General features: G+C 29.5%; 2 protein-coding genes across 3 annotated transcripts; one reads left to right on the top strand and one right to left on the bottom strand.

The window, feature by feature from the left end:
• Positions 1 to 2,938: 2,938 nt before the first annotated feature.
• Positions 2,939 to 4,559, bottom strand: LOC100812594 (polygalacturonase). The gene is made up of 4 exons (XM_003544237.3): positions 4,452 to 4,559; positions 4,014 to 4,325; positions 3,382 to 3,900; positions 2,939 to 3,160 (listed from the first exon to the last, which is right to left on the bottom strand). Exons 1-4 carry the CDS (start codon positions 4,557 to 4,559, stop codon positions 2,939 to 2,941), a joined length of 1,161 nt encoding a protein of 386 aa, XP_003544285.1.
• A 7,791-nt stretch (positions 4,560 to 12,350) lies between these two features.
• LOC100786202 (protein NRT1/ PTR FAMILY 8.1) lies at positions 12,351 to 17,526 on the top strand. Of its 2 annotated transcripts, XM_003544824.5 has the most exons (6): positions 12,366 to 12,718; positions 14,101 to 14,175; positions 14,473 to 14,616; positions 14,697 to 14,914; positions 15,180 to 15,736; positions 16,453 to 17,526. In XM_003544824.5, the coding sequence occupies exons 3-6, from the start codon at positions 14,511 to 14,513 to the stop codon at positions 17,285 to 17,287; spliced, it is 1,716 nt and encodes a 571-aa protein (XP_003544872.1). In that variant the 5' UTR covers positions 12,366 to 12,718; positions 14,101 to 14,175; positions 14,473 to 14,510; the 3' UTR covers positions 17,288 to 17,526. The 2 variants fall into 2 exon arrangements, with proteins under 2 accessions (XP_006596417.1, XP_003544872.1); XM_006596354.4 differs by lacking the exon at positions 14,101 to 14,175 and having other exon boundaries at positions 12,351 to 12,718.
• Positions 17,527 to 22,522: the final 4,996 nt, after the last annotated feature.

The following is a 22,522-nucleotide window of genomic DNA, read 5'->3' as shown; positions in this document are numbered from 1 at the left end:
AGACATGAATTATACAAGTGTAAAGTTAAATTTCTCTCGTTTGAATAAACTTCTTCATAAATTTAAACTTATAGAGTAGAAAATAAGAAAATAAAATATAATAAACTTAAATGAAAAGAATTTTTATAGAAGTTAACTACACATATAAGTTGATTTCAGCTTAAGTGAGAAGTTAAATTCATTTTACTTTTTTTATGTGTTTATAAAAAAGCTTATTCAAACATATTCATAATGTATTTTGACATTTTTCTATTAAGTGAGAATTGATTAAGAAAATAAAATAAAAGATAAGGAAGTTAGAAAAGAGAATGCTGCAAGTATCTTAGGACGAATGAAAAATAAAATCTCTTTGTGAAGAAGTGTTACGAGCACACTTTCTCATGATTTCCATTATTACTCGAATAAGATTTATAACAAAATCTATATATACATTAATGATAAAATCCTTTAAAAAATTACTGATGCTTCTAACAGATTCTCCAGATACCATATAGATAGGTTGGGCAGACCTTGACATCATTCTAATCTAAGAATTGAATTATCATGAAAATTTGAAACTGTTATATACAGGCGGATAAATTATTATTTCTATTCTGTTGAATTTTTATTTTTTTTGTCAAAATAATCCCCATTAGGCACACCTTCCAAACCACTTGTATTTGAAACAAGTTTTAATTCCCTTTTCTTTGCGTTGAAACAAATTTAAACAGAGACCCATTAACTTTTGATAATAAAATGAAATTTTTTAAAACAATAATATAAGTATAAATGGTTCTGTAAAAAAAAAACTAAATGAAAATAATCTTTATCCTTTATACATAAATTATTTATGATAAATCTAAAATATAGATTATAATTCAAAAATATTTATGTATTAAACTTTTTTTAATTATAATATAATTTTATATAGTCAAAAATATTTATTCATCATAGATTCAGTTATATTTTAATACATATTTATCCTGTGCATAACTAAAATACCAGTGACTCTTAAACTGAGAGCGATGATTTAAAATCATGTCTTTAACAAAGTTATTAATCATATAAAATATTCAGATATTCTTTTTTTCTTATGGGTGAGAATGAAAGACGGTTTCAGATAATTTATAATAATTTATGTTAAGAATAGTCTCATCAGGTAATTCATGAACATGATAAGTACTTATATAGTTAGGTAGACCATCCCCTTATGAATTGATTTTTAAGGAGACCTTTTGGATGTCTTTGCTGCACTATAAAATTTAATAATTTATGCATTTTATTCAACTAAGTCATTTGACATATTCAGAATTTTTTTTATCAGCTGAGATTTTTCAATGGGTTTACCCTATTTTTTTCTTTCTAGCTACAAGTGGGTTTAGTGTTATAAGGGGGGTTCACACGAGGAAAATAGTGGCGACGGTTGGTTACTTGTGACACAAGTGCTTGGGATGTTAATGGTAGTCCAACAAAAAAATTATTGGTGAAGAATGGTTTTCAGGAATTGGTGGCAGTGGGAGAATAATATTATTAGATCAAAATTACATGTTTCTTTCCTGAAAGCCAAAGATTGGAGGAGTTGGTAGCAGTTCATCTCATTAAATAACTTGTGTTCATGCTGACCATTGTACCATCAATGAATTAATTAGTTGAATTTGTGCAGATTTTTTTCTAATCCCTGCCACCATTCTACCTTACAAATCATATATCATTCTTTCCTTCGAGTCAGCCCAGGAATTTGTAAACAGATTAATTAATATCTAAACATTTTAAGCCTTAAAAAATTTTAGTGAACAAAAATTCTGTAATATCTCAATATAAAAATATAATGTAATAATTAAATATAAATATATTAATATAAAAGTACTGTAGTAAATTGTATAATTTGGTTAAATTATATGAGTCCACATGTATCTTGTTGATGTATTTTGTACACCCAAATTTATAGTTGGTTAGGTTCACACACGTAAGGCCTTTCTTTTCCTTTTTTTGAAAAGTTGTATTATATGACATATGCATAATGTTTCATGTATGTGTACAAAAGTGTATCTTCTTTATTCTTGATGGATTATTGTGATGTCGTAAAGTAAAATTTTAAGAATAACTTTTTCACCCTCGTAATTTATTGATATTCTGCTAGTTAGCAAGCTTAACAACCCTAAATTCTGATTGTAATTTACATTTAGCAACAGTCAAAATCACTTGACGTTCAATTTATACACTTTAGATGCGTCTTTATTATAACGAATGTCTTCACAATACTAGCTAGATGGATTATTGTGATATCGTGATGTGTTTTTTAAGAATTTTTTTAATTCTTAATTTTATTGGTACTAATATGTAGAACCATGCAATACATGAGAAATTAGTGTTTAATTTTTATTATTATTTTAATTAATATGTAATATAAGCATTTTTTTATTCTTTTCTCTTTCAAATCAATTTTAAAAATTATTTAATGTAAAGAAAAATGAGCATGATTTTAGAAAAAGGGAGAGAAAAGAAAATAATAGCAAAGCAATTCATGTTATGAACATGTAATCATCAGTTTAAATTCAATGTAACAAGTTACATTGTAAGTTTCTTTTGATGGGGGGAGGGGAATAACTATCTAAAGATGATCAATTAAAAAGGCATAACAACTCATCCTAGACAATTAAGGGAATGAAACCCAAAATTTGTCCTTGTGAAGTTTAGCATAAAACACAATCATACAATATCTTTCATTAATTCCTAAAAATCATAAATATTGATTATATAAGTCCATGAGCATGAGACCTCTAGTCCTTAAAAAAGACTAACATAGTCAACATTTGTGATTTTTACACTTAGAAATTAAGGTCAAATTTTATATTTTGTAAGGACTAGCATGTTTGCCATTAAATTTTAAGGGACAAATTTGAGTGTTCACTCAAATTAAATGGTAGGCTAAACAAAGAAAACTCTAGCTTGCTTCCATCTAAGTTGCACATATGGGTGCTTTCCTTCCAATTTTGGGCTTGACATTTGCACATTTCGCAGTTACTAGAGTAGTTCCATTAAATCTTAGATTTATGTCACTGAGCTCCACGGTTTCACACGGAATACCACTGCTACAGACAAGAGTAATTCCTTCTTGAGTTGCAGAAGTTCCTCTAATGTTTTTGAAAGTGACTTTGCTTATCTTTATTTTTGATGGACTCTAAACATTGAAACCATAAATAAATAAAAAAGTTAGGTAAATTAATCAATCTTTTTTATCTAAGTGACATGTGTGTCTATCTATATAAACAAATCTAAATAAATAGTCAAGATTATATTTAAGTAAAAGGTCATTTACATATAATTATATGATTGACATATATTAATTTTTCTTACATTCTCATGGCTACCTATATTGAGAAGTGGCATTTGGTTAGATACCTGTTTTGAGCATTGATTCCATGGGCAGTACTCTTGATCGATAATTATAGGGTTGCTGACATTAATCATTGTGATATCTTCAAAATGCAAATCAGACGCAAGAGAAATTATTGCAGTACCAGGCCAAGTTTTGATCCTTAGACCATTGTTTGTGTTTTTTAGTGTACAATTCTTGACAATAACATCTTCTACAGAATCTTCATTTGAATATTTTCCTAAGCTTCCAACACTAATACCATGTCCAGGTCCACATGTTACATTTAGGATAGTGACTTCTTTGCTCCCATCACCTAGAGATATGCAATCATCACCGGTGTCAATTTTTGAGTTAGTAATCTTCACTTGAGTTGATTTTCCAATGTGAATTCCATCTGTATTAGGACTATATGCAGGTGAACTAACTCTGAAGTTTGTAAATGAAATGTTCTTGCATCCAAAAACATTCACATGAAAATATTTGCTATCCTTTGAAGTTATGTCATGAATTACTGAATTATTGACAAAACCAAAGCCAAAATTCTGTGGAAAATATTGCCAAAAGTACATAATAGTTAATTTTAGGAAAGGTAATGAAAATGCATTAGTACATACTAATTTCAATATATATTAAGTAAATACTTGATTATATTTACCATGGCGAGCTTCTTGCAGTTCTTGTTTGTTGAACAGTTATTTTGTTTCCAAGCCATTTTGCCTCGACCGTGAAAAGTTCCATTGCCAGATAATGTTAAGAAATTAATATATCCAAATCTAACCCATTGATTTTGACCACTAACGTCGAATGGATTTTTGGGAGCTTTAATTATCCCATTAACCAGGATCTCAATAGGAGCCTTGCAAGGTCCCATAAAGTCTATTTGTCTCAATTTGTATTTATTGCTAGGAATCACAACTTTGCTTGGAGTTGTTGATACACATGCATCCCTCCAAGCTTTTTGCAAAGCCTAAAGAATGAGCCCAACAAAAAAATTAGGAAAATAAAGACAAAAATTTAACTTATAACTCTTTCAGTTATGGAATTTACATATAAAATAGCATTTCTCAATTGTTAAGACTTGATTTGACCTTACCATGGTTATATCTCCATTAGGTACTACACCATATTTTCTTATATCAAAAAGGCTAGCTTGAGCTTTGACATATGAAGCTAGCAATAGCAACAAAGCTAACGTGGCCATACTATGTGAGAAACTCATTTTTATCTTCCCTTCTTCTCTTTGCCTTTATCTCAGTTCTTTAAAGAATGTGTGATTTGTAGAATGTTATGGCTTAACACTATTTATATTGTACTTGCAACATTTTTAAGGACATTGACAGAGCAAACAAACTCTAACCTAATTGATTACAAATATTGTTATAACAAATGTTTCTTGGAGGGTTATATTAATGACAACACACAAACAAGTAAAACAACACTTTGTTCAAGCCATAGTTATGATCTAAATGTATTACAAAGAAAAACTAAAAGAAATTATTCAACTAAATTTGAATCTATTATTAACTTTTCATTTAGCTCTGAGCTAAATATGCCAATTGCAGGTGAAATAGATGAGTTGTTGAATTTTCTATATCATCGATATTATTCATTAACAACTATGTTTGTTATTTCAATTCTTTTTTTAGGTTATGGTTATTCAATGTTTGACTAACATATATGTTTTCCAAATGCTATTAAATATAACATGAGTTAATTTATATGCCTGGAATGAATAATACTTGTACACCGATATTTAATAAAATTTAATTATTTTATCATGTCATCTTATTTGTTAATATAATATGTAAATAGATAAATTCTTCTTAAATATCTATGTAAGAATATTTTATATTAATAATATATTAAAATTTAACTCAGTATTTAGATATAGTGTTTCCTAATTTTTTCTTTTTTTACTATAAATAATTATACATCAAATTAATAGCATAGTTAAAAATAGTTAAAAAAAGTTAATAGTTTCGTGTTCAACGTGACATATTTGACTTTGTTGGACATACTTTCAATACTTTGTTGTACTTATTCTCAAATGACCAAAGCAAGAACCATATTTTTGGATCAACTCAACTTTGAGTTTTAGTGGACTCAATCTCATTAACAAACTAAATCCTAACAGTCCGTTTAAGTTTTATCTTTTTATTTCATAGACTCAAATGGATTGAAAGTATTCAACTTTTTGCATTATATCTTCATTCCTAGGCCTGGAAAAAATTAGAAAACCTAATAACAAACACACACATGTAGAAACACCATTGCATTAACAAAATTTTCATAGAATAAAAAATCCCAAAAAGAATACTTATGATAACAATCACTTAATACAAAAAAAAAAGTATAATAGAGGAGAGTTTAGAAAAGTCCGAGTTGAAGCACACTCCAATGCATTGGTACTTTAAATTGATATGTTTCTCTTTCGGGATATGACAATCGAATTTTTTTTCGTAAATACATCTTCTCTCTCTTACTTTTTTTCAATCTACATTACTTTGTAATTTAATTCCCCATATACACTACTTGAGACTTTCTCTCTTTTTTTGTTTTTTTATTTAAAATATTATAAAATATAAATATTATATTATATAATTTTTTAATGGATTTTAAAATTACTAATTTATTAAATTAAATTTTATAATTTTGTTTTTTATTTTTTTAAAGAAAATGATATTATTATAAATATAATTATTTTGGTTTTATTATTTAATTTACTTAACATATTTGTTAGGTGAATATTTTTATTTAAAATCTGAATTTTTTAATATAATTATTTTTAATATAATTTTATTACTAAATATAATTAGTTTGTTTATGTCATTAGATTTAATTAAAAATGAGAAGACTTTTTGTTTAACAACTTATTTATAGAATAACATTATATTGCATTATCATTAAAATACTTAAACTATTACACTTGGCTAAGCAAAAAACTTAAGATGAAGATATGTTAGGACAATTGTTTCTGTTATGATCATATTACCGGTAAATTCTACATTTTTTTCTACTTTCCCGTTCATTTTCTTCTTCGTTCAATGCGAGTTGAAACGGAACGAACTATCCTTTACCGTCCTCTTTTCTCCTTGGATTAGGATCACACTGATCTCGTTTATATTCTTGCCACATTGATTCGGGTGACAACAAAAAATAACTGCTAATTAAATATCTTTAAAGATATTTTTAATATATTTTTATTATAAAAAATAGCTCATATTTAGCCGTTATCAGTATCTTTTGGATATTTTAATCTTTACTTCTCATATTTGCAAGCCATAAATAATAAAAATATCAATTCTTATTACTTAAGCAAAAAATAACTGATAAATAAATATTTTTAAAGATATTTTCAATAAGTATTTTTAAAGATATTTTTAATATAGCAATTACTACTCTTTGAAATTTTATGTGTGTCAATTATTTTCAATATTTTTATAGATGTATAAATTATTTTTTTACTATATTTTTTAGTTTATTTTAATACTACTAACTAATTTTCTTATTTTTTTAATTAACGAACATAACAAAAAAATATCAATAATACATAAACTTAACTACAAAAGTACATATAAAGTAACTAAAAAATTATACTCTAATTTGATCCATTATTTTTTTTTATCTGTATATTTTTTTTAAAAAAATAAAATAAAAAAACAAAATTATAAAATTTAATTTAATAAATAAGTAATTTTAAAACTAATTAAAAAAATTATATAATATAATATTTATATTTTATAATATTTTAAATTATAAAAAACAAAAAGAGAGAAAAAACTCTAAATAATATATATTGGGAACTAAATTATAAAGTAGCGTAACATGAAAAAAAAATAGAAAAAAGAATATATATTTACGGGAAAAAAACCCTATCAGAATCTCATCCCGGTGTACCAATTATGTGCAATGAAGGATCTGAACCAAAGAAGACCTTATTTCAGAACCATTTTTATATAAAATTTTATATTTTATAGAAGTATCGCCATGTGTTCTTAGGATGTTGTCTCTCGTTCTCTCTTTTTATGTTCACTCAAGAGAAAGCTATTTAAAAGAAAAAATAAACTCCAAATGCACATCCCAAAAAACACAACTTGCAACAACAAGACAAAATAAAATCTTCAACGTGCAATGAAGCTTCCAACAGATAGAAAAATAAAAGACTTGGTCAATCAATAATTCAATATACTTCCTAAAAAATAGGAACTAACAAATTTATAATATAGTGGGTGAATATTATATTGTAAAAAACTGATTTTGAAAAGAAAATGTTTTTTCTTTAAATTTTAAATTATAATAAAAATATTTTCCAACAAATTCAACTATCATGCTAAAAGAAATGCTCCAATACTTCAAATTCACTGAAACTTTAGAAAACATACCATCAAGGCAAAGCATGATCAAGAGGGAAATCATTTTTAGCGGGCAGTATCTCTAGCACCTCTCTCAATAGGAAAATTAAAGTGTTAATGCACACTCCAACTCTATGTAACACCTACAAAGAGAAAAAGTTAACAAATGCAATCAAAGATAACTATATAAAAAGCATTCATGGATGAATTTAGTTACTTCCTCATTTTCTTTCTCTGCTTTTGATATCACTAGCTTTAAGGAAGCACTTAATTAAGACAAAAGTATGCTTATCAGTTATGACAATATTTCTTGCAACTAAAATAGAGAATCCATGTTTCCCCCCTCACGTAATTCATGTCAAAACATTCTAAAATATTTAGTGTTAAAAAGCTTAATATCATGTGAAAATTATATCGTGAATACGATCTTATATACAAGGGTTGTGTCCCAGTGTCACTTGAATCCTATATGTGAGGCTCTTGTCAAGGTTGTGACTCACAATCAGTTAAATCTTAGAAGGCTCTTACATCAAGATTGTGACTTTATTCTTATTTGAATCCCACATACTTTTATATATTAAGGTTGTTACTCATTTTCATTTGTTATCACATTTCTCTTCATCCACAATATTTCAATCACTTATCATGTTCTCTTTTCTAAAGAACACTTTAGAAAATAAAGTGTGTTGCTAAAAAATCTAGTTACAAATTGTGAAAAATCAAATAGACATATAATAAAAATTAAACTTAAATATATTTTTTTTATCTCTTATATATACCTAATTTTTAAGTTGATAAATTTTTTTTTCAGATTTGTTTCTTAATATTTGAAAAGATTTATTTTAGATTTCTATTGTCGATTAAGTGATGACGTGTCTGTTAAATATTTTATTATCCAGTTTGTGACTATGGAAAAATAATCAGTCTTTATAGTAAGAAACTTTTTCATTTCATTTTAATGAGATACAGAACAAGACCCAGAGGAAGAAAGAAAAGAAGAACAATATCAAGAACAACATCCCAAGAAAAATCTAGCATCTCTTAAGATCCGATCAGATCCATTCAACCCCCATTTCCCCTCTCCTTGATGAGGAATTAATCGTACATGACTACGTGTCACACATCAAGGTTTTTGGTTTTTTCCTGTACAGTCCCTTTTTTTTTTTAAGTCTTCACACCTTTACGTTTTTTTTTTAATCTTTTTCCCCATATTTTTTTTATCTTTTCCCCCAAACCCGTACACAAACTTTGCTGCACTTTTTTCTTGCGTTGAATATTCAGCACCCACCTCACTCCACACAAAAGCAACCCCTACACCACCTCCAAAGCCCAACTTGTCTCCACCCCCTTTTACACACCCAAAATACACACCCAAAACTCAAGGTCACACGTTATCAATGTTTGAGGTATTTATTTTTACTTTAATTGATTTTGAAACAAATTGCCGATTTTATCACACATCTCATTATCAAATATTTAATAGATATGCATCACTTAATTGACAATAAAGATCTAAAACAAATTTTTACAAATATCATAGAGCAGAAAAAAATTAATCAAGAATCAAATACAAAAGTCAAATATACATTAGGAACCAAAAACATATTTAAACCTAACAACTAAAATTAATTATAATGTTAACAATTATTTTTCTAATTATTAATTATTAATTTTATTACATTTTATCCTATCAGGTGCAGTCATCTCCCTTTATAGGAACCAAATCCACACATGTATTCAAAGATGTTCATGTTCATTATAATTAAATGATTTATATATCAATTGCAATTAATTTAACTTCAAAATTATTTTTTGTTTAAGTAAGACCTGAATTTTCATTCCAAATAATTTTTATTTTATTTTTGGAGTTATATGTTGTTATTATTATTGCCATGTAATGGGTGGGTTAGAACTGCACAATCTCCATTGTAACATTCTATTTTTCATAAATAAATTAAAAAAAAATAATAAAAATAAATAAAATTTTAGAACGGTGAAGATTTTATAATTAAATAAATAAAGAAAAATAATTATAATAAAATAGTGCTTTGAATATATATATATATATATATATATATATATATATATATATATATATATATTAGATTTATTCATTTAATAGGAATAAAATAGAGTTCTTTTATATAAAATAATAAAAATAAATAAATAGAGTAAATAATAAGTTGTGGGTACCCTAGATATAAATAGCGATATGTTAAGTCAATTTTTTCACACCAACGATGCCTCATTGTTTCCACATTTTTGTTTTTCTCTCTTCTCCTCCCAAAACCCTCTATTTTTCCCGAAGACCATCAAACCTGTCTTAGAAAAACAACGATCTCAGACTCATTCATCGTTGGATCATCGTAAAATTTAAGCACCAGGTTTGAAACTCAATTCCGAGCCATTTCACCGTTGATAATTTCAAAATCATGTTGAAGCTGAGAGAAAAACACTTCACATCGTAACCTTTTCTTTTCTAGTAAAAATCCAAAAATGTCTCGTTAAAACTACAATTTCGGATTATTTAACCATTGGATTGTCATAAAACTTTAATATGTGGTTCATGATTCAATATCGCACACCTTCACCGTTGGGATTTGCGTAATAATATCTATGGAGAGAGAAAAGAAAATCACACAAAGACAGTATAAAATAAAGACTTCAATCTTTTCTTCTCTCTGACGTTTGGGAACCCTATCAGAGTAATCAGAGGAAAAAAATGAGAAATCTCAGGAACTTGCTAAAGATACTGCTATCGCTGTCGGAAGACATGAGTTTATCGCAATTGGGGTTAGAATGAACATGTGTAGGAATCCTTAAAAAATTAAATTAAGTTTATTTTGGGATGTTTATTAAATTATAATTTTTCCTTTATTATTATAAATACATTATTGATGTCCTGATGCAAATTGGTTGATAAAATAGAGTGATCTTGGTGTTTCTATTTTTTTTATGTCTATGATTTTGATTAATTGATTTTGGTATAATTGTGTGAAATTATTTGAGGGGTTTTACTCCCCACGTTATGATAAACTTTTTGTATAAATTATTATATTGATATTATGAAATGGTGATTCAAATTGTGAGTATGTGATAATTTGGACCTCTGATTAATGGTGAAATAGATGTGTATTGAGTTGTGAGCTATGAACTGTGTAATCACATAATTGTAAGACCCTTTAAGGGTGACGGGTATTGTAATGGGATCCACTGTGGGAACCCGACGAGTTAAAATGATTTTGAAAATAATTGAGTAGTTGTGTATATTGCATAGTTCATAGGTAAAGTGTATATGATTCATGAGGTTTGATAACGTGTTAATTAAGATTATATCATTGTGATTGAGATCGAGTGTATGTGATAAATTGTGTATGTATGTGATTGAGATGTTGTGTGCATTGAGTTGTGAACTATGAATTGTACAATCACATGACTATAAGTCCATTTAAGGACGACGAGTTAATGATAAGTCCCTTTAAGGGCGACGAGTTAATGCTAAGACCCTTTAAGGGCGACAAGTTAATGCTAAGACCCTTTAAGGGCGACGAGTTAATACTAAATCCCTTTAAGGGCGACGAGATAAACTATTTGAGAACAATTGAGGAGTCGTGTGTTTTGTACAGTTCATAGATAGTGTCTGTGTGCTAAAATGTTTTATGGGTTGGACCTGAATCAGGAGGGAGAGGTCCTAACGGACTCTTCGGAGTGTAGGCCTTGGGGGTCATCCGGTTTGAGTGTTCCTTTAAGCCTATGTTGATCCCATATGATTGGAGCATTCTCGCAAAACACCGTGACCCTGACTGCTCTCCCTATGATCTTACCTAGTGAGAGTGACCTGACTTGCTAGTGTGTTGTTTGTCTTATCATGTACTCCTAGGCGCTGACGTGATTTTTTACTGACATGGTACCACATTGCATATAGGATTGAGTCTTAGTGTATATGTTGCATAACACTTGTGTATTGATCAATATTGATTGACTTGATGACATTGTATTTTGATCCTTGAGTACGTGAATGTTGTGAAAATGAATAAAATGTGTTGTGTGATTATGTGATGTTGGATGACAAAGTGGTGAAATGATCTAAGTTATGTTTAAGTAAGTTTTATTTTGTTTTTATGATATTTATACATACATGTTGTGTCGTTACTCTTCATTAGTTAGGAATGTGATAATTCACTCCCAGTGTGCTATTTGTGTTTGAATCTTGTGATGATCTTGAACCTTGTGTTCGCGGAAGTAGATAAATAGGTGGATGACTATAAATAACCTGATGCTAGAGGACACAGGAACACAATGCTGCTCTGATAGGATGTGATATTAGGGTATAGGTTTTATATTAATTGTATGAAATTTTGGATGACCTTATTTTGAGTCAAAGTGAATTTATTATTTATTTAGACAAGTTTTATTATGATATTAGAAAGGTGAATATGAACTTTTTATCTTTTTGAAAGGCTTGTATTTAAAAAAAATATTTTAAATATTTTTAATTAATATTTAAATTTTTATTCTTTTATTATTAATACATATATGTGTGAAATAAAGGTGTCACATCCATCACGTATGCTTCGCCCCATTTCTGAACCTCTTTGATGATTTGTTCCTTCCTCACCAAAACCAACGTTAATTGGGTCATGAAAATTGATCCAGACTTGCATTCCCAATCCATCATCCCCCAAAATCAGTATATATCAACCACACAAATACACGAAAATATCTCCAAATACAGTCCCCCATATGTAGCATGCTATCTCTTTCTAATCAATTAAGACTGTCCATACACTTGCAAATAGGCCTATACATGTTTTCGTACTCCACTTTCTTTGAACTCCATAAACTAAAACCCATCCTTCCCTAAAACAAATAGCAACTTGTTTATCCTTAATCTCCCAATCAACTCCTCCCTCATAAGTCATAACACCAAAATTTGATCACCTTTTTGCAACCTATCTTGCTGTGCTGTGGTAGCTTCTTTGATGTAGTCAATCATCTTGTGCTCAATGTAAGGATTCCTTTAATTAATAATTTCTTTTCTTATTAATTGTAGACTTAAGTAATTTATCTTCCTTGTGTTTCATTTTCATTCATTCTTACATCCTATCTAGTGTCCAAACAAACCATTACCAAGTGTCTTATGTTTACTATGCAACTATAGTATCATATTTTGAATAAAAACTAACAAGGTAGAAGTATTAGTCAAAATTTTAGATTGCAGCGATAAAAAAAATTCAAAATTTTAGTGAAAAAAAAAGTGAACGAGGAAAAAAACTGAAAATAATATAACAATTCAAAGTTTTACCTTTACCTTTATAATTTAAATCAAATCAATCTAATCTTTACCAAATTAATTTGACTACCTGATTCATCTATAATAATGTTATTCAACTCAAGTTGACTCAAGTTGTTACTTCTTGCAGAAGACTACCCCTTTAAAACTTGCTTATAAAGTTAGGTAATATTAATTTTAAGCAGTTAAATATATGTTTAAATTAATGCTAACTATAGGCCTTTGATTGGATCGTGCACGGAGAAATTAATTTTGATGTGTCGCGAAACAAGTATTTCATCATTAGTTGTCACTTGAATGTTTACATTGGTTACAAAACCAGAAAATGTTTGCTTCTTATTGTCCTTAGCTATTTATACATGTCACTTTTCCGGCAATGATAAACCCAACGTCACGTAAATAAACACATTACAATTTACAAATGATCAAATACTATTTTACGGCACTATTGTGCAATTTAGTTTTGGGCGCAAACTTTTGTTCACTATATAATATATATATTAAATATGATAAGCAGAAGCGGCTTTGTAATGGTTGGATTTGACCTCTAGTTTGTGTAGGTTTATACAACTTGCACCAGAGGCAATGCCTTGGTTCACTGTATAGGTTGGGTTCAAATTAAGCAAAAAAATCATTTTCTACGCATAACATATAATAATTCATAGGCTACTTGTGTTTTGTGTTTTGCTATTTTTATATAATCCGTGTTCATTTTTAAAAATATTTATAATTTTCGTTTAAAATATCGGTAATCCTTTTGGATTCAAATTTTCGATAAACTAGTGTGTTTCATGTGCGAGGCAAAGAAAAAAATGTTTTAATTTTTAAAAGATTTTTAAGTATGTGAAAATATTTTACTACAATAATTAAGATAAACAGATAAAATTCTAAATTATTTATTAAACTAGAACAAACTACTTGAAAAGGTAAGCAGAAGCAGCTTTGTAATGGTTGGATTTGACCTCTAGTTTGTGTAGGTTTATACAACTTGCACCAGGGGCAATGTCTTGAACAAAACGTCATCCTAGTCTCACACTAAAACACTATAAAACTTTTTCTCTCACTCTTAGTTTTCATCTTAAATCTGCCATACACAGTGCTTTGCCTTTAGGTGACACCTCCATCTCAAGCTGTGGTGAATTAACCATACAAACTATCCAATTATACCAAAGGTAAGAGTTTTATGTTCTAATTAAGTGGCTATGTATGCATCACAAGAGGAGAGAGTTAAAACAAGGACAAAATTTAGATACAGTACTATAGGTGTTGCTTCCAATTAGATTTAGAGTTTCCCCTTTTCGTAATCTACCTGATAAAGGATTTCATTAAATGTCAACGTGTATTATTAAGGTGAAACTTCAATTCTGATGTTACCAACAACACCATGAAACCGTATCTAAGTTTTGTTTTTGTCCTTAAAATAATGGCCAAGCTTTATTTCATTGATTCTTTTATTTTTCAATTCCTAGCTTGATTGGTTGCAAGTGAATCCCTGAACTGAATTACAATGGCTGAGGAAGATGTTTACACAAAAGATGGAACAGTAGATTACCGTGGAAATCGTGCTAACAAAAAGGAAACTGGAACTTGGAGAGCCTGCCCCTTTATTTTAGGTAACTATATTTGTGTATGTTTCTCTATTCTCAACGATTAATTCTTTGTAGGATAAGAAACTAATTAGACCAACTTGCAGGAAATGAATGTTGTGAGAGATTGGCATACTATGGGATGAGCACAAATCTTGTGACTTATTTCAATACTAAACTAAATCAGTCTGGTCCTACTGCTTCCAAGAATAATGCAAATTGGGGTGGAACATGCTACATCACTCCGTTGATTGGAGCATTTGTGGCTGATGCCTATCTTGGAAGATATCTTACCATCCTTTGTTTTTCCATAGTTTATGTTATTGTGAGTATAGTCTCTTCAATTTTTACTTGATTACTGTTAGGAAACATGGTAGAGTCCAAGAGAGGAGAGGGTGAGAAAATCAATAAAATGAAATCAAATGAAAATTAGATAATTACATCAAACTATCTACTTGGCTTATATAAAATGTGAGAAGTAACCAACTTGAATATAAGAGATTAATGGTCACAATTCATGTGCACAATCTGTATTATATCTACCTGATTGATAAGCAATATCTCAATTTTTTTTTTCTCTTCCTGCATAGGGAATGACACTCTTGACACTGTCTGCTTCAGTTCCAGGCATAAAACCAAGTTGTGATGATCAAGGTAATTGCCATGCTACTCAGGCACAGAGTGCAGTGTGCTTTGTGGCTCTATACCTTATAGCTCTTGGCACTGGTGGGATCAAGCCTTGTGTATCATCATTTGGTGCAGATCAATTTGATGATGCTGATGAAGCTGAGAAGGAGCACAAGAGCTCTTTTTTCAATTGGTTCTACTTGTCAATAAATATTGGTGCTCTTATTGCTGCTTCTGTGTTGGTGTGGGTACAAACCAATGTCAGTTGGGGATGGGGATTTGGAATTCCAGCAGTGGCCATGGCAATTGCTGTGGTGAGTTTCTTCTCGGGTACGAGGTTGTATCGGAATCAGAAGCCAGGAGGTAGCCCCCTCACTCGCATGTGTCAGGTCATAGTGGCATCCATAAGAAAGAGTGATGTTCAAGTTCCTAATGATAAGTCTGGCTTATATGAGATAGAAGAAGATTCAGAGTCAGCTATTGAAGGAAGCCGGAAGCTTGATCACACAAATGGATTAAGGTAAACCATAGCAACAAATTTCTTTATGTTTACTCCTCTAATTGAAAAATACTACAAGTACCATCATAACCTTTGACAATATTAAGTTTAAGTCTCATGTCGGTTCCACTGATAGAGAGTGAATCCAAGTGATTTAGTAACATCCATCGTAAAATTCTATCCAATAACAATTGAAAAGTGTATAAAAGAATGCATTGCTTGGATTTCTCTTGTTCATAACTAGAAGCAAATTTTGATGGTACCGTAGATTTTTAAGCTAGAAAGGTAGTAATTTAAGCCAACACTCATGCCTTATAACTTGCTATCCTATCAAATTATGACAATTTTATAAGTTTATAATCATTAGTCTTCCAAATGTTTTGGTGGGGCTATAACTATTGCAAATCATAAAATGTTTGTCTAGTTTTCTTTCTTTTTGGATATCTTTTAGCCAAGAGTCAAAAACTGATTCCTTAAAGTACTAATATCCATTTAAGGGGTTAATCTCTCCCAACATAATTCCATACACACAAACCCGAGGATCGAATTTCTGCCCTCATGCTTCAATAACATAACCATCTAGCAATCATACCACACCACGTTCATTGTCTAGCTTTTCTTTTAACCTATAGACCACAACCTATTTTTTGAGGCACAAAACACAAATAAAAAGACATTGCCCTGTTGCTTTATCCAGTTTTTATTCACATTTACCTCTTGTCACTTGTGTGTAACAGATTCTTAGACAAAGCAGCAGTTCTAGGAGATTCAGACAATGTGAAGGACCCGGTAAACCCATGGAGACTTTGCACTGTGACTCAAGTGGAAGAGCTGAAAGCCATTATAAGATTGCTTCCTATTTGGGCCACTGGCATCATATTTTCTACTGTTTATAGTCAAATGGGAAGCTACTTTATACTGCAAGGTGACACCATGAACAACCGTGTGGGCAACATAAAGTTACACATCTCACCAGCCACTCTTTCTGTCTTTGATACCATCAGTGTCATCTTTTGGGTGCCAGTGTATGACAGGATCATTGTGCCAGTAGCAAGAAAATTCACCGGCCGCAAAAATGGCATAACTCAGCTCCAAAGAATGGGCATTGGCCTTTTCATATCCATATTTGCTATGGTGTATTCAGTAATCTTGGAGAGCATGAGACTTAAAATGGTTAGAAGACACAATTACTATGACCGTGAGCAGGTCCCCATGTCACTTTATTTGCAGATTCCACCATATTTTATCATAGGTTGTGCTGAAGTGTTCACTTTCATTGGTCAGTTGGAGTTCTTCTATGAGCAAGCACCTGATGCCATGAGAAGCACATGTTCTGCTCTCCAACTCCTCACTGTTTCATTTGGATCCTACTTGAGTTCTTTGCTTATAACAATTGTGACTAAGGTCACTACTAGGAATGGTGGCCCTGGATGGCTACCTGACAAACTAAACTATGGTCACCTTGATTATTTTTTCTTGCTGTTGACAGTGTTAAGTGTGCTGAATTTTGTTGCGTTCCTTCAGGTGTCAAAGTTGTATTCATATAAAAATCCGGTTGGAACTCTTCACTGAAAAGTGGGTTAAGTTGGACAAAGGATGTTCAAATTATGCAGTTTCTATGTGCCCTTTTTTAGTGTCTTGTTATGTAAGTTTATGTTCTGGTGCATGCAACAAGGTCGCAACATATGTACAGCAAGTTGCACATTAGAAAGTCTTATTTCTCTATGCTTTGTTTTCCACCTTGTATTACACTTTATACCATCAACTATGGTCAAAATCAATGTATAAAGCCCTTGTTATTTGTGCCTACATTCACAATGTGTCAGATCTTTCTAATCATCATTCAGCATTCATTCCTTCAAACCTTTCTTGCTCTTTTCCTCCATTGTTCTACTTGTGTCACTCTTTGTCCCCCTTTAAGGAAAAGAAATAAATAAAGAAAATTAATAAGGTACTGAACTAGCTCTATAAATTATCTCTTACCACAAGACACATAAATATATGTAGAAGGAATAAGGATGTGTATATGCAACAAAAATGTTGGGCACACAGCCCCCATTATTGAATTAAGGGTGTTATTCATTTTGTGCTTTGAAATTGAAATTTACCAACACTGAATATTCTTTGGACTCAAAAGATTATGTCCTGTAACTTCTTCTAAGTAACTTCTTTTAAGTGGATTTTGTACTAGTACGTGAGTAGGTCAACATACACAAATATGCAAGCTAGATTAATTCGATGAGTCATATATAGGTTGGGTTCAAATTAAGCAAAAAAATCATTTTCTACATATAACATATATCTAGAATTATACACTACTTGTATTTTGCCATTTTTATATAATCCGTGTTTATTTTCAAGAATATTTACGATTTTCGTCTAAGATATCCTGTGGTTCTTTTAGATCCAAATTTCTGACAAACTAATGTGCTTCATATGTCGAACAAAAAAAAAATATTCTATATATTGTTGATATTCTTCATTAACAATCATGTTTGTTCTATTTGTTATTTCAATTCTTTTTTTAGGTTATGGTTATTCAATGTTTGACTAGAATATATGTTTTTCAAATGCTATTAAATATAACATGAGTTAATTTATATATCCCGGAATGAAAAATACTTGTACACTTTTAATTGTTTAAAATTATCGTCAAAACTGATGTTAACAAAAATGTTTTTATTTAATATTATTATAAAGTATTAGAAGAATTAAAATGAGAACATAACATCAACAAAGATAATTTGGCTCCGTTTATTTTCAATTTATTTCTTTTTAAAAAGAATAAATGAATCAAACAAGTTCTAAAAGGTTTTAAATACTAAGTAGATTATTTTTTTATGAAATTTTTTTTTAATAAAATTAGGTAAAAATAACTTTTAAAAATCTAGTTTCTCTTCTTTCTCTCCACACTCTCTCCCCCATTATCTTCTTCCTTTTTCTCTTTCTCTTTCTTTTCATGTTTTCACTATCTTGTGTTGTTCTCTTGTCTCTCCCCTTAAATCTTTTTAATAGTTCCTATCATTTTCTCTTTGTTATCTTTCTAATAATCTCTTTTATTTAAAAAAATAAAAATCATAAAAATTTCTATTTTATTTTTAAAACTCTTATGAATTCTAATTTTAAAATAACTTTTAGATTAAAAAATTATGTCCAACATAATGTTAGAAAACATGAGTATTACATTACATATATAATAGATTATTGTAATTTCATTACATTCTATGACATTGAAAGAAATTATGAACAAACACAATTGATGCATGAGTATTAAATTACATATATATTAGATTGTAATTTCAATAAATTCTTTGACATTGAAAGAAATTATGAACAAACACAATATGTAACACCTCATTTTTTGTAAAATAGATTAAAAAGGATTTTATTTAAAAATAAATAGAGTTTGAGAAAAATAATGAGGTTTTTAAAATTAAATAAATGAGGAGAAATCATTTTATTAATTAAAATAATAGTTTGAAGGAAGGTAAAAAGGATGTTTTATTTATTCATTTTATAAGGAGTAAAATAAAGTTCTTGCTTATAAAATAAAAAATAGCCTAAATAATAAGCTGAGAGTACCGTAGTTATAAATAAACATATTAGTTCATTTTTTACATTTACGATACATCTCTATATTGTCTTTACTCTCAAATTTGTTTTCCTCCTCTCTTTCCCAAAACTTTCTCTTTTTCCCGCATACATTCGAACTTGTGCTAGTAAAACTACAATCTCAAACTCGTTAACTGTTGGATTATCATAAAATTTGAACATCAAGTTTGGAACTCATTTTTGCACATCCCCACCGTTGGGATTTGCGAAATATTGTATATGGTGAGAGAAATGTCCCTCGCACATAGCTCTAATTTTCCCGCATACATTCAAACTTGTCCCAGTAAAACTATGATCTCGGGCTCGTTAACCGTTGGATCGTCGTGAAATTTTTACACCAGCTTCAAAATTCATTTTGCACATCTCCACCATTGTGATTTGCATAATAATGTCTATGGAGGGATAAATTCTCATCGCACGCAAACAATGAAATGGAGGCTCCGATCCCTTCTCCTTCTTTCTAACGCTTGTAAACCCTAACAGAACAATCAGAGGAAAAGCTTGAAGAATCTTAGGAAACTACTAGAGACGCTGCTATCATTGCCGGATTACACACATGAGCCCGCTTAGAGGTAAGGGATGAGTTTATCGCAATTGGGGTTAGAACAAACATGTGTAAGGATCCTTAAAGGATCAAATTAGGGTTTATTTTGGTATGTTTATCTTATTGTAATTCTTCTTGTATGATTATGTGGAATTGTTTGAGGGGTTTTACTTGTCATGTTGTGACAAGCATTTTTGTATAATTTGTTTGTGTTTTGGATAATATTTACTAGATTAGCGTGATAAATTATTATATTGGGATCATGAAATTGTGATTGAAATTGTGTAATGTATAAATTGAATATGTGTTGATTTGTGAGATACACGTAAACATGTGATGGTGGATTTTGACGTTGTGATATGTTAAAATTGTGGACATGAAATTTGATTGTGAATAAGTGTGTGGTTAACACTTGATGTGACAATAATTATGTTGTGAGCTATGAATTATACAATAACCCGACTGGTGTTTACCTTGAGAAAAGTGTTTATGCGCAAAGTGTTAAAGGGAAAGTGTAAGATTTCTAGTTAGGAACCTAAAGTGTTAAATTGTAGGGCAATGTGTTAAACGTGTTTGAAACACAAGTGTAAAGTCATGGGTATTGTATAATTCACAAGCAGTGTCTGCGTGCAAAAATTGTTTTAGGGGTTGGACCTGAATCAGGAAGGTGGGGCCCTAACATATTCTTTGAAGTCTAGGTCTTGGGGTAAAGACACTTGGTTTGAGTGCTCTTTTAAGTCTATGTTGATTCCATGTGGTTGAAGCATTCTTGCAAAACAAAGTGACCCTGACTGATCACCTTATGATTTTACTTACTGAGAATGACTTGACATACTCATTAGGTGGTATGTCTTATTATATACTCCTAATGAGTGTTGTTACGTCTTGACTCAAGTGTGTCATTCATGTGTAATGTGATTGATGATTGAAAAATGAATTTTAAATGATAAAGTGGTGAAGTAACATGGATTGTATTAAGTTGAACTATGTTATAAATACTTCTATAATTTATTTTGATTATATCTTCGTTTATCTGTATTTTATTTAGAAATGTGATAACTCACTCCCTGTGTGTTGTTTGTGTTTGGATCCTATGATGATCTCGAATCTTGTATTCATGGAAGCAGATGACTAGGTAGATGACTTTAAAGAAGAACTTCGTGCTAGAAGACATTGAGACACAATGCTCTGATAGGATATGACATTGGGGCATGAGTTTTTATTTCAATTTTATGATGTTATTTTACTTTATTTTATTCCATTGTTTAATAAGATTTCTTTTATAAACTTTGACGGTCTTGTTTTGAGCTAGATATGTTTTTAATAAGTTTTATTTGACAATAGTGAAGCGAATGTGACCCTTTGCCACATGAATTTATGTACGTTATTTTGATAAAAAAAATTATTTAATTAAATTTCACATTTTTATTTATTTTTCTTATTTATATGTGTGTCAGAATAGAAGGTGTTACACAGCTCATGATACAATACAAGAATTAGAATCAATCATTGCCTGCACGATTTGTTGGAATAATCGAGTGACACGGTTTCATCTCAGAAAACTATATTGTCAAAAGAATTAGTTCTGATTTATACAAACAAATAACTTATTTGCTTAGGGAAGGTTGACTCCAGGAAGTTCATAGAATACGCAAACAATTTGGATTACTTTCAAAATATGTTTACAGTTATTGCTTATAGGAAAAGATTGACAATTTAAATTCATAATCATATGCTTTTTGCAGTAGTATCATTTTTACTGTTTTGCATCATTCTACTAAACAGGATTGGCCAAATGGTGGGAGAGTTTAGATAAGATTTTAGATTCAAATTATATTATATTATTGTAAAAAGAAACAATTTTTTTATGTATAAAGTTTACATGAATTGAATCTCAATGTTTATTAGGATCAATACAGATCTTAAAATTTAATAACACTTATAAAAGTATTTATAGGTTATCCAATGATAGTTTTATACCTATAGTAAGATTTGAATTCATTTTGCTGGGATATGAGTTTGATCCTTAGATTAATTTTTTTTTTAAAAAAAAAAAAAAGAGAGAAAGAAATGTGTGTGATGCTTATTTTTTTATAAAAAAAATCTAATTTTGTTCTCTCTCAATTAAATATGATTATTCAACTATCTTTTCATGTTCAATCTATATTTTTAAATTTCATAAAAATAACATACTTTTTAAAATTTCTTTAAATTAAAAAAAAACATTAGTTATACTATGAAATCTAATATAAATTGAAGGAAATACAACGGGGAAACACACATGGTCGACCTAATTTCTTTTATATATATATAGTAGTGTTTTTAGAGTAATGGTTAAACAACTAAAAGAAAAAAAATTATTAAAATATAAAAAATTATGTTATTTATAATTTTTTTATAATATCTTATGATTTTCATAATAAATATTATTTTTTTAGTTTTTTAACTAATGTTTTAAAGACACATGTTAGCTAAACCCATATAAAAATCAACAGCAGCTCTCTTCTTTCTTTTTTCCTATTAGCAACATGTAAGTTTTGGTCCTATAATGGGCTCATTAATGCCCAAGAACTTTCCAGGCTTGACCCACTAATGACTAAACCACGTCATCGCCACTATCATTCAATATTTCTATGTTCATCGTATGATCG

The sequence above is a fragment of the Glycine max genome, chromosome 14 (genome assembly GCF_000004515.6).
Source record: "Glycine max cultivar Williams 82 chromosome 14, Glycine_max_v4.0, whole genome shotgun sequence".
Lineage (NCBI taxonomy): Eukaryota > Viridiplantae > Streptophyta > Magnoliopsida > Fabales > Fabaceae > Glycine > Glycine max.
The sequence above is the reverse complement of the archived record's forward strand: the minus strand, read 5'-3'. Positions and strand labels throughout refer to the sequence as shown.

Bases quoted from the DNA above. Each gene is read 5' to 3' on its own strand.
- LOC100812594 (XM_003544237.3), bottom strand. From the start codon at position 4,559: ATGGCCACGTTAGCTTTGTTGCTATTGCTAGCTTCATATGTCAAAGCT. The intron at 3,901-4,013 runs GTAAATATAATC...TATTTTCCACAG, and splicing joins ACTGCAAGAAGCTCGCCATG to AATTTTGGCTTTGGTTTTGT. The intron at 3,161-3,381 runs GTATCTAACCAA...TTCAATGTTTAG, and splicing joins GGAATCAATGCTCAAAACAG to AGTCCATCAAAAATAAAGAT.
- LOC100786202 (XM_006596354.4), top strand. From the start codon at position 14,511: ATGGCTGAGGAAGATGTTTACACAAAAGATGGAACAGTAGATTACCGT. The intron at 14,617-14,696 runs GTAACTATATTT...ACCAACTTGCAG, and splicing joins AGCCTGCCCCTTTATTTTAG to GAAATGAATGTTGTGAGAGA. The intron at 15,737-16,452 runs GTAAACCATAGC...TGTGTGTAACAG, and splicing joins GATCACACAAATGGATTAAG to ATTCTTAGACAAAGCAGCAG.